The sequence below is a fragment of the Stenella coeruleoalba genome (assembly GCF_951394435.1).
Source record: "Stenella coeruleoalba genome assembly, chromosome: 8".
NCBI lineage: Eukaryota > Metazoa > Chordata > Mammalia > Artiodactyla > Delphinidae > Stenella > Stenella coeruleoalba.
The window spans coordinates 34,098,325-34,115,490 of NC_137154.1; the positions used below are offsets into that span (position 1 = coordinate 34,098,325).

Below are 17,166 nucleotides of genomic sequence, written 5' to 3' on the forward strand. Positions count from 1 at the left end.
CAAATCTTCTATTCTACAATATTCACAGTACTTTTGCTGTCCTGATTACACCCTGCCTGAGAATCTATTTGCATTTTTAAAACTTACAATGTGATGCATTTAATTTCTCACCAGTATGCAGTTTTATTTTCCTGAATATATTGGTAAAATATATTTAAAATAAAAATATATTGGTAAATATATTTTAAATAAAATATATTTAATCTTATCTCCCCTCTTTTAAAAAGTATTTTCTATAGTTATTTTATGTAATTATTTTCTTAACTACACAGGCTTAGGGTTCTGAGGGTGTAAGATTTCAATTACTTCTACACACTGCAGGATTAGAACAGTTTGACAAATTTGGAAATCCTGAGTCTACATATTTCTCTGATAGGTTGGAATGATAAATAAATGTTTGAGAGTTATTCCAAAAAATACTTCTGGCTAGGGAATTTGGCATTTTTATGAAATTCTCATCAGTCTTATATCCCACCCCCCAAAGTAACCCTGAAGATTTTTAAAAGCTCCTCTCCAAGAGACTCTGTTCCTAGGGATATGGGATAGAACCAAGGGATATGCATATCTCACAAGCGGCCCAGACAATTCCAAAGAAGCTGGTTGTGGATTTCTTTTGGGGAAAGGCGGACCTAGAAAAAATTTTGGAAAATATCTCAACACACTATTTTTCTCCTTGGGCCTTTTTGTTCATTTTAATCACCTTTCAAAGTAGAAAAGATAAAAAGGCAAAACAACAAAAAATTACCACCTTCTCCATTTTTTCTGGACCATCTAGACTCCTTCTTCAAGGAATGTGCATCTCTAAATGTGACAAACATGTAATTTTGTGAATTAAACATGTTATACATAATGCATTTTAATATTTCTAGACAACAAAAAATGACCTCAAAACCTCTTACAGCACTCAAATTCAGAAAAAGCATATCAATATTTTACTGTAAGAATAAGTTGAGCTCATGTCAAAATGTAGTTTAAAATTAAGTATTACTTTATTCATTGTGCATATTTGAATCTCTTGAGATTTATAAAATTTATGTATATGTAACTTAAGAGATACTTTTCTTGTGTACCTGCATACCACCCTCCTTGCAAAAAAAAAATGGAAGAAAGAAAGAAAGAGAAGAAAAGAAAGCACTTGTTTTCTTGGTTAACACCATGGCACATAATCTTTCATAGGAAAGACACACCTAGTCGAAGAGTTTTAGGAGAGGGAAGAATGTATTTAACACACATTGAACCACGTTTTAATATTCTCCTGAATTTTTACATAATCCTGGAATAACTGACATACTTGAATTATTACACATAAAGTAGTGGAGTAAAATACTGTCTAGAAAAAAAAATAACATAACAGTAATAGGGATTCATGTGAGCAGACATTCAAGCCTGGCCAATGGTACTTCTTGCAATGCTATTTTCCTTAATAACATTCTTTGATAACATAATAACTGGTACTGATTAAAAACAAAAGAGAATATATTGTTCTTTCACAACAATATATTCACCTTTTGAATCAGCAGCACAAATTCCTCAGCCTCAACTGTTGTAATCAACAGAGACCCAGGGCTACACATGGCAGCTGACACTACAAAGTCACTTGGAAATCAAAGTTTTACTTTTGACATATAATAGTGTTCAACTTGAAATTTCTTTGGCTTTTCTCTCACCCTCATTAGATGTTTTAGGAAAGAGACATTCTTCTTAGCATCCACAGCTGCACAATGCACCTCACAACACCTCTCTCCCCATAGGAGCACACACAGGTTCATAAGGAGGGAACTCTTATCTCCTTCCTCTGTCCCTCCTCTTCTTTATCTTCTTCTTTCCTTTTCCTTTTCCTTTTCCTTGATAACTTGCTTGATGGCTTAGTTAAAAGAAGACTGTTAGAGTCAAGAGGAGTCACGAGAGGCAGCAAAAATAAGATAGCATTCCATTTAATTAAGACACCCCCCTCTTCTTGATGGGTTCCTTTTGAAGTGGATTCTGCTTCTTTTGTGCAAAGAAAAACTGATGAAGGTGAAAATTTGAGATGACATTTGAAAAGAGGTTTTTTTTTTCTTTGGATTTTGTACTTCATATTATTTCAAAGAAAGTCTCAAATGATTTCTGGAACATTTCTGAAAAAAATAACTATGGATTTGATTGAATTATAAAAACATCTGCCATGCTAATAAATATCAACTTACATCTGGTAGTCAGGTGCTCAACTCAGCCCTCTTACGACAACTAATGGGTTTAACTAGACAAGACAAATCTATCTGAAGCGATTTGGCTTTCGGATTTGGTTCCTCAAGCTTTTAGGAAAGTGAGAGATACTTGTATTTCCTTTTAAAATGTGAGAAACTTCTTGGTAGAAAACTGAAATGTGAATATAAAGTATTTGTCAACATTTTAAAAGGAAAATATCTACCCATCATAGGAACTATTGACTTATCTTAAAAACTATTTCTTTCCTTGCTAGTTTCTCCGTACATCCTAGAAACCCAACACTTGAGTTGTTTCGTTTTAAGATTGCAGTGTACAGATAACCATGTGAATTAAATTTGTCTTTCTTTATCTTACAGTCTAGCTCTATAAACACTGTTAAGCCATAAAAAGTAAACCTTATATCTGAGAAACCGTTTTCCATGCTCTTCCTTATTTTTATTAGCTCCCAGGAAGGAAGCAGTATGAGCTGTACAACATCATAGTAACAGAGTTTGCTTTGACAAGCAAAAATACTGCATCTGTGGCTAATTTCATAGTAACACTAACTGGTTCTCTCAAAGAAAATAAACTCCTCCACATGTAAAATCATTCTTCAATAATGAGATCATTTCAAATTATGCAAAAGTGTTCATAAAATCTACCCAGTGGATGATAAATTACTGCCAATACTGGGGTAACTGTCTCATGGTTTTATAAATTCATAATCCTCAGTTCTAAATACTTAATATTGATCATTAGTTAATACTACCTGCCATACACTTAATACTGGCAATTCTATAAAATCTTATTAGGATCAAATAATGAAACACTACTTTTTAAAAAATCTTGTAATAAAGTTTCTTCTTTTGTGTGCAATTAAAAAACACTATTCTTTTGAAAATGAAGTGTAATTTGAAACTAGAGATTCAAATGTTATAAAATTAAACTACATCTCTCTATAGTGTTTAAAATATATATTAAGTACTTTTTAAGGGAAAGAAGGACAAGAATTGGGGTACATGTGCCATAGGCTTAAGTATGAGAGAAATAATTCAACGAATATATTTTTTTTACTTAGCTATCAAATCCATCACCTCATTCTTACTTGGGTGATCCACATTTGGTGTTAAACTCTGTGATTGATGTTAAACTAACAATTTCTCTAAAAGAAGCTCACACCTGAGATGTTATATCACATTAAATCAACAGTACAACCACATCTTGTGGGGCAAAGGCATAGGAGCAAGGCACTGAGCATTGTACAGCAGTGCACCAATAGAAAAAATCGTAAACTCATTACAAGATTTGAGACTGCTTTAAACGAGATAGAATTTCATAAACAACTTGTACCGAACTTATACAAATAGTTAATGCTCAAACAGGCTTCATGATGCAAAATAGGAGTTGTGGAAGAAAAATTATTTTTAAAAATAATTCAATGATTTTTTAGATTGAAGTCAATAAATTAACTGATATATACTATCTTGCATTCATTAACTACTAAGAAGACACACTCACTTCTCTATATCTTTCATTTACTTAAAGACCTGAAACAATCTAATACCTTCTCAATGCTGTTTCCCAGATAAGACAATGCACAATCCAGTCGTAAAACGGTTTCTGAAATGTTATATTTAAAGAAATTAGTTGTTAGTCTTTTGCTTAAACCCAAATGTTCAGTCTCTTGAAAAATCAATTTTGTATTTACCTGGAAGGACTATCTGGAATTCTGATGGAAGTTTACCTTATTCAGGATGATTTTGGGAACAAACCCCTGCCATGAGATTTACCCAATATTTTTAATATGTAAGTTTTCTTATGTCATCTGATATTGGTTTTTCATCTGCATAGTCTAAAATGGCAGGATATATTTATGACTCAGTAGACCTCTTCACTTCTTTTCTTTTTGTCCCAATACTTTTCTTCATGGGACAGAGATATAACACAACCCAATAGAATGAAGACCATGAAAATGTGCAGCTGCACTGGAAGGTGATGGGACAGCTCACGTCCAGTGTTTAATCCTAAATTGCAACATCCCATGATCTTCCAATATTCTGATTTCACACATCCATTTAACAATCATTTATAGAACCCCAGAAAACAATATCTGGGGTGGGCCCAGCCAATGAAGCAGACAAGTGGTATTCTTCCAGCCTCCACTAAGTTGGCCTCTATATGAGTGTACAAAAACTTTGAGTTAAGCAAAAAAGAAGAAAGGGTAAAATTGACACATGGCTTCTGGCTTCTGGCCCCAAACCCAGGGAAAACTGTGAAGTCAGGCAGGCAACCAGCCACTTACTTGTTATGTTGATTAGGTTGCTGATTTAGCCAGCTGTACTTTGTTTTCCTGAATAATGAGATGCTTGGCAAAATCACTAGAATTCATTCTCAAGTTCTCTTTCAGTTTGTTAAGCTCAAAGTCATGGAGAATCTTGACAGTCATTAACTTTTCTCGCTTGATTCTTTCCGCAACATCTTTTGGAACATCAGGGATCATCCACGCCAACAAAAATTTCATTAGAAACACAACATGCTAGAGGAAACAAAAGAAAATCAGACACACTGCTAGAGTTTTCAAATGTTCATACAAATTGTTTCATTCGTTCAACAAACTGTGCTCGATACAGTAGCTAGAAGGAAAAACAAAGAGATATAGTCCCTGTCCTGGAACTTTCCTACAAAGACCAACATTAAGCAAACAAATATATACTAAAATACGTGATTACAGAGATTCCAGTTGAACGTGGTTATTGAATATACTCTTCATCTATGCTTCCTCCTGAAAACCTAATAAAATATTTGTAAAGAAATTTAAAAATTGTATTGTTCACAAAGACACACAAAAAAGGGAGGAAACAGTGATAACAGACTCGAGACAGTGAAGAAAGCTAGCACTTAAATTTGCAGTTGGTGATACAGTGATGGTAGAAATCAAGACAAAAGCCAATTTTGTTTCAAATCATCAGAAAAGTTCAGAAAAGTTCAACTAAGGACTTTGAAGGTGTAGTGTGGGTGGAGTTAAAAATAAGAGGCTTATTTAAAAATTTGTATAAGGGGCAGATGAATTTTCAGAGCCTCTCTCTCAACCATGTTCAGGAACTACTTCTCTCCAATCCCACCCTGACAGCAACTGAGTACCTTATTTTCTGCAGAAATTATATTTTCTGCAGAAATTAAGACACAGAGCTGTGAACTCACAGGCAGCAGAGATGGCGAAAGATGGAGGTGTGGCACCATACTGGAAACAGGGCAACTCAATGCAATTCAGCATTCTGAACCATGAGATCTCTAGCCCCTCCTGCCTTTCTTGGCTCTCAACACAGTCATGAAATAGCTCAACAAACAGGAGGTTGGAGGATTTCTCTCTGGGAAAAATAACTAATCAGAGAAGTTAGAATTATAGATATCAAAATTTTGTAGGTCTCAAATGAAAAGGCCCCTTTATCACCCTACAGTGAAGCCCACCCAAGTGACGTTCTTCCTGTAGGCACACAAAGCTTATAATCGGCTTTCCTTGCTTCGCTCTTAAATATGAGCAGATTGCCAAGAACAACCAAATACGTAAGAAAGTCTCTAATATGAAAGGGTAAGACTGAAGCACACAAATGGGAACTAAGAGGATACCTAGATAATGATGAGAGCAAGAGAAGAGTAGAATAAAAAAACAAAGATATGAATCTGACTATTTATAGGAGAGAAAATAAATGATAAATATAACAGAATTTCAAAACAGTTGTAACACCTGAATAACAGAAGTCCCAGAAAGACAGAACAGAGAAAAGAAGGAAATTATCAAAGAAATAGTACAAGCAGGGCTTCCCTGGTGGCACAGTGGTTGAGAGTCCACCTGCCGATGCAGGGGACACGGGTTTGTGCCCCGGTCCGGGAAGATCCCACATGCCACAGAGTGGCTGGGCCTGTGAGCCATGGCCGCTGAGCCTGCGCATCCGGAGCCTGTGCTCCGCAATGGGAGAGGCCACAACAGTGAGAGGCCTGCGTACCGCAAAAAAAAAAAAAAAAATAGTACAAGCAAATTTTCTCAACTTAAAGGGTAATTATATTTGCAGGTCAAAGGGGCTTAGTGAGTGTCCAGAACAATTAATATTAATAGTCCAACATCACATGACTGTCTTGTGAAGTTTCATAAAAGGACTAGTGAGAGAATCCTCAAAGCTTATTGATACATAAAAAAATCATAAAGAACGGGAAATTAGAATGGTATTGTACTTCATAGCAACACTAGAAGCTGACAGAAAATAGAGCAATGTCTTGGAAAATTTCAGGAATACCTAAAAAAAGTTGGTTCAAAAATTTTCAGGGAAAATGACTTTTAATCAAATTCTATACCATTTAATTATCTATGTGGAAAAAGAAGAAATTTTAATATTCAAGTTCTCAAAAATTGTCCATTATTTTCCTCAGAAAATTAATGAAAGATGTGCTTTATCAAAATAAGCTAGTAATTCAAGAATGGGACAAAAATTGATGGAAGAAAATATAGTATTCAGTATAAGAGAAGTTGAAGAGAAGTTCCAGAATGATGGTGAGTCGGAGCCTGGGATGATCAAAAAAAATAAACAGAAACAAAAATTCCAAAGAATTCCTTTTGTAATTTACCAGGCTGAAAGATGATCTAAACCGTTGATGGAAAATGTGGGAATGAAAGTGATAAATTCATAAGGAACTGAGAGGGGTGAGGATTTAAATTACTTACATGTATAACCTTGATAAAAATAAAACAAATTAAACAAAAACTGATAGGAATTTGTGTTTTCTTGCATTAGACTTATCTAGTCTATTATTGGCCTTTACTGTCGAGTGAAAAAATGCCTAACATTTATTTATCTCTCCCTTATCGGCCTTCATGTCTTATGATTTGTAGCACTCAATTTGTAACTTAGTCAAATACCCCCTCTGTATTGGTTCTTTTGTATTGCATGTCTTATATCCATAATTACCCTAGATTTTCCACAAGGTAGGAAACATAATATAGTGGACAGAGCAGAGGCTTGGCAGTGAGACATCTGGCATTGAAACCCAGCTCTAATATTAGCCGATTATCTTTAAACCAAATAACTAATTTTGCTGACTGTTGGATTCATTTGTCAAGGGTGAATAATAAAGCCGAACTTACAAAGTTATTATTATAGCCTCTGCAACCACTATTTATTAATAATAGGTATTCAGTAAAATAAGTGGGTCCTCTGCCCTCTGACTGACCTCAAAGACAGAGGTCTCATTTTTTCTTTTCTGTTACCTTGGTATCTTCAACAAGAGTAAGTGAGTAATAGGCAATCCACTGTACTTAAAATATTCCTAACTTACTTTTTATGAGAACAAATACTTCCTTCAAAATAGTCTATTGAGATAATGCTAATTTTCTGTGGAACAAATATGCTTAGAAATATATGCCTAAAGGGAGAAAAGACACTAACTGGCATGAAAGTTAATAAAGGCTCACCTCCATAATTATGATGAAGGTCATCTTAGCAGCAAGGACGTGCCAGTACTGCATACTATGAAAATATTTCTCCTCGTGATCAGGAGGATTTCTGTAATCTCTGTACCTGAAAAAAATGGAAGTAAATGCAAAATATAAGCTATAACTTCAAACAAAGAGACCTAGTATAAATTCATATTATTTCTTGTAAGAGACCCTTTCAGTTGACAACAAAAGTCAAGTCAAAGGAAAATAATTGCTATTATGAAACATTTATCTTTCCTATACAGATAAAAAGAAGAGCCATATGTTACTTTTGTATAGTATATATGTAGCAAGAGACACAAGTGAAACTGCTCTCCTGTTCTTCAGAGACAAATTTCTCTAGAGAGTTATAGCAAAATTTGCTCTTTCCATTCCATTCCCTCTCTTCCTACTCCTTAACACACTTAGTTCTATCATCACTCCACTGACACCAACTGTCTCCTATCATTAAACTGAAGGAACATTTTCATCCAGATCTTATTTGACCTGTGAAGAACAGAACTTGACATTGTTGACCATTCCTATTTTCTTGAAACTCTATTTTCTCAGCTTATATGATACTGCATTATTTTTGTTTTCCTTATTAGCCTTCTGGGGTTTTCTTGGTGTTCAATTTGTGAGTTCATTTTTTTCTGCAAGTGTCTAGATATTAATGTTCAAAGATTTAGTTCAGGTAGGAAGTGATGACATCAAGAAATCTGACAGTTGCCCATGTTATGATTCCTCTCTATATAAATATAGAATATAACAATGCTTTTGTCTACCTGTGTTGCAACATTTTGCTGGGTTTTTTTTTTGTTGTTGTTGGAATACCAGATGAAGCACTTGGTTTAAGGTTTAAGTTTAAAAGACTTGACGTACCATATATATATATATATATATATATATATATATATATATATATACACACACACACACACACACACACACACATACATACATACACACACATACATAAATAAATATATATAACTTTAAATCCTAGAGTAAAAAGATCCTCACAGTACGTGAGACACTGAGTGTGAAAGCAGCAGGTTTACAAATCCAAGTTCACACTCCCTACATGAAGAAACCTTTTAAATGTGATGGCTGGTGAACTAATCATATTATTTCTCTCTTCCTTACTCTGCCTCTTTTTGAGGACACATAGTTAAATTCAAGTAGGTTAAATGCATGTAAAATATGACCATGCTGTATGATTATAGATATTGCAACTTGGGACCAAGGAGGTATTTGTTGAAGAAAATTTTTCCAATAAACTTAGAAAATAAGAAACAATTCAAAATTGACATTATCTTTACCCATAATATTGTCTTACTTTTGGGCATTCTACTTTTTCAAATCAGAACCATACAATGTGTGAATTCTAGAATTCATGCACTTTATCCAGGATTTTTACTGCCCCAAGTAAATTTTTTTTTGTAAGACATGAAGGAAATGGAGAACTTAAGAAATACATTTAAAAAACAAAATGAAAATAAGAGAAAACCTGCAAGTGGTGAAGTCTCGTTTTTCCGAAGGCACAGTGTGGTTTGGAAAATCGGCTATCAGGAATATTGACAGGCTGTTATTGACATACCCTTTCATAGGCTGAATGGCATTTTTTGAGTAGGCATAGTAGTAAACTAAACGGGGAATCATGTCCGATGTAAATGCAACAATAAAAGCCTAAAGGACAAAACAAGAGGGAGATCGTGAGCTAACAATGCAGTTTTACAAACGTCTGATTCGTATATCTTTCAGTTCCATATGCCTTATGGATACAAAACGATTAGAATGTTATTATTAATCAAATTAATATATGAGTCTTTGACCTAGAACATAAAATAGCTCATTTACAGTGTATAATCAGTATTCCAAGATTTCATAGCTAGAAAGTGCTACATTGAAAATTTAACCTAAATGTATCTGTCTCCAAAAACACCATGCCTGTGTCTATCTCCTTCCATCATGGCTTGCTATTTCTTACATTTCTTAACCAAATTTACTGGGCTGGACGTGTGTGTGTGTGTGTGTGTGTGTGTGTGTGTGTGTGTGGAATGGAGAATGAAGAAACAAGAGGACCATACTGGTAAATTTCCCACAGTTCAGTGCAATTAATTTCAGTATTTGATGCCACAGGAATGGTATTTTCCCATCCTTTCCTAAGCTCTGGAATACTATACATGTCATGTTTCCTTTAGGTAAGACAAGTCAATTTAAAACCATTTGGCCCTGCCATCTACATTTTTAGTGGTAGATTTTTAAAATCTTTTAATATTGCTTCTATAGTTACTGGTCCATTTCATGTTTTATTATCACTTACTGAATATATTTTGGCAGTTTTATTTCTAGAAAGTGACAATTTCAAATAGATTTAAAAATTATTAGAATAAATGCATACATACCATTCTTATAATTTTCTCACTTGTACCCTGTAATTCTTTTTTTTGTTTGAGATTTTCAGTTTTATTTTATCTTTTCAATGAACCAACTCGACTTATTTAGCAATTATATTGCTTTTTGTTTGTTTTCTAATTTATTTCTGTTTATATCTTCATTAATTCTTTCTTACTACTTTCTATTGATTAGTTTTACATTTTTTCTTAGTTTCACAAGTTACATGATCAGCTCATGGTTTCCTTCTTCTTTTTCAATAATAAAAGCATTTATTGGTATATAGTTTTCATAAATATGGTTCTGGCTGATTCCTAAAATCAGCTAGGAAAATTTTGATAGGCTTTCATTTTAATTAAGCTTTCCTTATAACTTCAATTTTATTTCATCTTTGTACAATAAGCTTCCTTGGAAGCATGAATGTTAAGTGGTTAAATTTTCTTTTTTGGCTATCTTATTATCAACTTCATTTTTTATACATTATAGATGAATATTCATTGTAAAATTTCTGCTTTTGGGAATTCAGTTTTATTATCATTTTTAATAAGTGCTCCATAAAAATGACAGGTAAATGTTGTGTATTCTGTTTGTAGTATACAACTTTATGTATAATCAAGCTTTAATTGTATTATTAAATCCTTTATACCATTACTTATTTTCTGTCTACTTCGTCACATGCTATGAAACTATATCATGGTATTTTAATAAGCATGTTTTTTACAATTTTCCTTGTATATCTAAGAGTTTGCATGTCATAGAGTTGCCTATGTTGTTTAGCACATAAAAGTTTAGGGATGTTTTACCTTTATGGGCCATGATGAAATCAATGTAAATAAAGATTGAGTTAAACATCATTCACATCTCCCCATCCTCAAGAAAAGAAAAAAGTACAGTTATTCCACTGAAATAGGTCTACTTACATTAGTTGCAACAGAAAGGACAGCCATTCCATAAAGAATGTCTTGCCAAACACCTATGCTATGAGCCTTAGCGGCTACAGGTCTCCTGTACTGAGTAGTAAGCTTCCAGGCATCCACTCGAATCTCTATTATATTATTCAAGAGAGCAAGAAGAGGAGCCAAAGGAAAAGAGGCCACAAATAATGTAACAAATCCAAACTGGATAACTGCAGGGATAAGAGAAAAATTCACAAATTCATTATTGTGGAGGGGAAAACGGGGAACACTCTGCCTAACTCCTGCAACTTCCCTCATTTTGGAGGGATCTACATCAGCAAAACACTCCAGGTCTCTTTCCAGCTGTCCACATCCTCTTCCCTATAGGAAGCACAGTGACTTATTTGTTGAGCTGGTCATGTACAGCTCAGCTTCATCCCTGCTGTTTCTTTTGAGACCTGCTTGTCTGAAGAAAGCATTTATTCTTGTTAGATAAGATATTGTTATTATTCATAAAACACAGTCTTTTACTATGGTCTATGTTTAGGTCTATGCTACCCCAGCATTTACATGGGTATTGGCACATCAGTGGGGTAATCAAGTTTTCTATTTTGCTAATCTATGTACTTTTTAAGATCAGGGATAATGACCGACTCATTTGTATGTTTGGGGTATATAAAGACACTCAACTATAAGCCTTATGAACGAATGCATTATTTAAGATTTGAAGATGTTAACAGAGGAAAAGGCAGAACAAACAAGATATCTGACAACAAATCAGGAAATGAATCATATAAAGCATCAGAAATATATGTGGGCAAAGGAAATATACATATCCTGGAATGAGGTATTTGTTAAGGTCCTGATCCTCTGTACTAACTTCACATCTTTCTAAATAAGTTTTACTCTCTTTCCTCATTGAGGCTTAACACCTGTGTAAGCTGGCTTCTCTCTCCACTTTTCTTCTTTTGTTTCCAACAGTGCTTGGGGTGAAAGAATCCACGCAGCTGGCAAACTGGGCTTCCCACATGAGTGAAGAAAAAATAAGAAGAGATACAAAAAATGGCTTTCCATTGAAGGAAAAAGGAAGAAAAGAATCTTCCACTAGTCCTCTATTTTTAGTTAGATCTTGAGTGTTTCTGGATTTCAGCTCTTCTCATAAGATTTCTCATTAGAATCAGTCTTGTCATCTACTAAACTAAGGGAACAAACTGCCTCCTTCCTGACTTCTCTACTGAACCAAGAAATAGAAAGTTAAGACAAAGTATTACATAGAAACAGCTTGAATTTCTAGGTTCAAATCCCAGATCTTTACCTATAATCTCTGTGGCCCATGGCAAATTACTTAATCTATCCAAGTTTCAGTACCCTCTAAGATAAAATGACTATTTCTGTAGAATGTTTCAAGATTAGAGATAGTGTATGTAAAATATCTAGAATAAATTAACTCTTAGTGGTGTCTCAATAAATGGTAGTTAATCTTGTTATGAAACCCTGATTTCATCTTTTAATTTTAGTTATAATCTCTGATACATTTATGTACAAATTCACTTGAAACATAAGCAATTAGTTAAAAATTACAGCCTTATCACTCCATAAAGCAAGGACTACCTAATTTTATAACTGGAGACTTCTTCCTATTTGTCCTGATGTACCTATTTTAATCCAGGTATCATATGTATGTGTTACAGTGGAGAATTGGTAACAAATTCAGGTCATCTCCGTTATTCTATCATGACTTTTATGGGCCATGAGAATAAGTTGGGAAAACAGTCCTCTTTAATTCCACCACAGAAGCAGAGAAGGACATCTGAGAGGAAACACCCTGGATAAACTCCACAAGCAGTCCCCATTATTATTTCTCCTAAAATTTCATCTCAAGTTCTCTTCTCTTTTCAATCCTTAGAATATTTCATGCATTTCTTGCGTTCAATCTGGGTTTCACTTGCATAACTGCTTTTTGCCTTCTTCTTTTCAGCTTGAAACAAGGGACATACACTAAATGTATGTCAGGCTTTGTAAATGTTTTTCAACATATTCTATGAGCAGTCACTGAGGCAAATGAAAGGAGAAAGCTACTTAAACTAATTTGAGACAGGTATTAAAAACTGATCCTTACTTAACAGAATTCCAGAGATTAGCCTTACAAAATGCAAGTCTTCATAGTTAACAAAAAGAGACTCAGAAAAGATTTGGCAACATTCCCTTTCTCCTGTGGACATGGAGGGAGAGACAGTGTTCTGCCTTATAAAACGAAGCCAAGGGGAATTCCCTGGTGGTCCAGTGGTTAGGACTCTGCCACAAAACAAAACAAAACAAAACAAAAACCTAAGCCAAATAATCTAGTTGGACAAGGTATTAAATTAAGATCTTTATCAAGAATTGATATTGGAGATTTGTATGAATGTTTGTAACTGGCACTCATTTCTTCTGTTTTAGGTTAAAACAAAGCTGCCCTTGTTAAGTGTTATTTGAAGGGGGGGGAGGGTTTCCATTTCCCCCTCCCCCCCGCCCCTGGCAACCTCCATTCTATCTCTGCTTCTATGTGTTTGGCCATTTTAAGTACTTCATGTGAGTAGGAGTGGGATCACACAGTTGACTGGCTTATTTGATTTAGCATAGTGTCCTCAAGGTTCATCCATGTTGTCATGTAGAGCAGGATTTGGTTTTTTTAAGGCTGAATAAAATAAAAATCCATTATATGTATATTTATACCACATTTTTTTATCCATTCATCTGTCAATAAATATTTTGATTGTTTCCACAAAAAAAAGTGATCCTTACTTTATTTGGTTCAACAGCATTAACATTAAATTGATAGGAAAAATATCTCTGAGATTGGTGTTTTGAAATTAATTTCATTCATATTTGGTGGGAAATAGAAATACTGAACCAATCTTTTCCATACCCACCCATCTATCTTTTCATCCATTAGCCAATGATTTACTGAACACCTACTATGTGCAAGGTAGGAAGAAATATTAAGAGCTGAAAAATACTTATTTTACTCAGCCTATTCCATGTTTCAAGGCAGTGGTTGAAAATTACCTGTTTCCAAGTACTCATAAAATAGTCCGAGAGAACCAAAAGTTTCAAGGTCATGGTCCTGCTCCCATCGACTGTATAGCTTTTCAGAGTTGGTTCGAGCTTTTCGGCGTCTCCACCAATTCAGAACCAAGCTGTTGGAAGTGATAAAGTAAATACATGAAATAGGGTTTAAAAGAAAGGGGTCAGAGAATCAGTCTTAGATCTAAAAAATGGCGGTAAGGGAGGGTAAGTAAGTTTAGATCACAGAACATGTAGAGGTTAAGACTACAGCTAAAGTCCAAGTCAGAACCTTATGTTCTGTTCACAGTACTTGATGAGGCAAAAGATCTTTACTTGGGTGATTGAGAAAGTAAGACAACCCTGACTCTCTGCAGGGAAGTGTATTTACTCAGAGACAGTTCTGTTAAAGAGCATGTGGAGGAGAGGATCACTACAGGATGGTTTTTATCTATTTAATTCACTATTCTTTATGTTGTCATGATACTCTGAAGGCCACTTGGGGAAATGAGTGGGTTACAATAGAAAATGTATGACTAGGGAACGAAGAGGTTATCTAACACATGAAAATAAATGCAATAATCCTAAATAAAATATTACCTAACTAAATTCTATACTATATAAAATATATCACAATAATATTGGATTACTTAAGGAACAAAAAGATTATTTTTATCAGAAACACAATCAATGTAAGAGACCATATTAACAAATTTAAGGAGAAAAATATAAAATCATGTTGATTGATGAAGAAAAATGCATTTGATGTATTTCAATCACCTACTAAAACCTATTTATGACTGAAAAGTAGGAAAAGAAGATAATTACCTCAATCTGACCAAAAGCATCTACCAAAATCCTGGGGTTAACATCACTCTTAATAGGGAAAAGTGAGAAGCATTCCCTTTACAATCAAGAACAAAATAAGGGTGTGTATGATCACATTCAAGACTTTATTGGAGATCTTAGCCAGAACAATAAAATGAAAAAGAAAAAGGCAAAAGAATTGGAAATAGAAGAGACATCTATAATTACTAACAGTAATGTGAATGGATTATCTGCATAGAAAACCCCAATGAAGTTAGATAAAAATTATTAGAAATAATAATAGATTTATCAATATATTGCACTCCTATATACCCACAAAACACAGGTAGAAAATATAATTTTTAGAAAGATACCATTTACAATAGCAATTAAAATGAAAAGTACCTAGAAATGGATTTGACCAAAGATTTATAAGACTTGTATGCTGAAGTTTAAATATTTATTTGAAGTCATTAAAGTCCAAACTAAATGTTCATGAATAAAAAGACCTGGCATAATAAAATGTCAGTTGTCTTATTGAAACAACTGGAATGTAATTTCAATCAAAAAACCAAAATACTTTCCCATGTGAAATCTGACAAGATGTTTCTAAAATTTACACAGAAAGACAAAAGACAAAGGATAGCCAAGATATTCTATAGATGAGGAATAAGTTGGTAAAACCTGTCCCAGAAGATATGAAGAGTTATTATAAAGCTGTATTAAGAGAGTGTAGTATTGGTGTAGGGATAGACAAATCCTGGAACAGAATGGAGGCCTAGTAATAGCCTTGTACTTGCCATTTGGCATACATGGTATTGCAGATCATGGAGAGTGGGGAAGAGGGACTTCTCAATAAATGGTAACATGATATATATTATATATATGTAATATATATGTATATATATATATGTGTGTGTGTGTGTGTGTAAGAAATTAAATTTGACCTTCATATCAAACACAAAAAGCTTTTCCATGTATATTAAGAATTTAAAAGAGAAAGGCAACAATAATGTTAAAATGCTAAAAATATTTAGATGTAATTATATGAGAATAGGTTTTTGATTTTAAGGTAGGAAAGGGTGTATTAAACGAGACTTTAAAAATACTAAACCATAAAAGAAAAGATTGATAAAAATTTTGCTATATTAAAAGTATCTACTTTTGTCCATCTACAGCAGTGGTTCCCAAATGGAAGTGATTTAGCCCACAAGGGGACTTTTGCAGTATCTGGAGGCATTTTTGGCTGTCACAACTGGGGAGAAGGTGGGCTACTGGCATATAGCAGGTAGAGTTCAAGGATGCTGCAAAACATCTTACAACGCAAAGGACAGCACCTCACACCAAACAATTATCTGGTCCAAAAAGATACTATTATTGGGCTTCCCTGGTGGCACAGTGGTTGAGAGTCCGCCTGCCGATGCAGGGGACACGGGTTTGTGCCCCGGTCCGGGAGGATCCCACATACCGCGGAGCGGCTAGGTTTGTAGGCCATGGCCGATGAGCCTGCACGTCCGGGGCCTGTGCTCCGCAATGGGAGAGGCCACAGCAGTGAGACCACGTACCGCAAAAAAAAAAAAAAGATACTATTAAGAAATAAAAAAACAAAAATTGTGCTGGGATAAAATATTTGCAACACATATAACCAAAAAGCAAACAAACAAAAACACAGTAACCAGAGTTATACAGTATTTCTACAAATCAATTAGAAAAAGATAAACATACAAGTAGAAGGATGATTAAACAACACAAATAAGCACTTCATTGAAGAGAAAACACATATGGTCAAAAGAGACTCATTCATGTTCTTAATCAGGGAAATGAAAAATAAGACCAAAATGAGATATCATTTACACTCTCCAAATTGGCAAAAATTAACAAATAAGACAATATGAAATACTGCAGCAAATGTGTGAATTAAAAGGAAAACATATTCTGCTTATATCAAAACCAAAATAGAAAGAAAAAAGGAATGCTAAAAAGGGAAAAGAACACCTGAGATTTTTGAGACAATATCAGAAAGATGGGCATGCATGTAACTGGAATCACAAAGGAAAAGAGACCACCCAGTTCAAGAAAGAGAACTTTGCTAGGAATCACAGAAGCACTTCTATGTGTTCCATTCCAATTACAAACCCCTTGATCCCCACATAGTAACCCTTATCTTGAATTTTGTAATCACTTCCTTGCTTTCTCAAAAAAAAACAGTTTTATCATCTATGATCCATTTTGAATTAACTTTTGAACTAACTCATGGAGTTTTGTTATTTTGCATATGGATGTCCAGTTGTTCCAGCACCAGCTATTGAAAAGACTGTTGTTTCTTCAATGAATTATTTCTGCACCTCTGTCAAAAATAAAATGGCC

At 34.2% G+C, this 17,166-nt stretch overlaps 1 protein-coding gene across 6 annotated transcripts in view; it reads right to left on the minus strand.

Moving 5' to 3' along the window:
* Window positions 1–998: 998 nt before the first annotated feature.
* The window catches only part of ANO5 (anoctamin 5), a 96,123-nt gene continuing 79,955 nt past the window's right edge, over window positions 999–17,166 (minus strand). For all 6 annotated transcript variants that reach the window (XM_079928252.1, XM_079928251.1, XM_079928249.1 and 3 more), the window contains 5 exons: window positions 13,996–14,126; window positions 10,972–11,177; window positions 9,165–9,343; window positions 7,652–7,757; window positions 999–4,723 (listed from right to left, as the gene is read on the minus strand). In XM_079928252.1, the coding sequence (XP_079784378.1) occupies window positions 4,502–4,723; window positions 7,652–7,757; window positions 9,165–9,343; window positions 10,972–11,177; window positions 13,996–14,126 (844 nt within the window). In that variant the 3' untranslated portion in view covers window positions 999–4,501. The remainder of the gene's footprint in view (window positions 4,724–7,651; window positions 7,758–9,164; window positions 9,344–10,971; window positions 11,178–13,995; window positions 14,127–17,166) is intronic.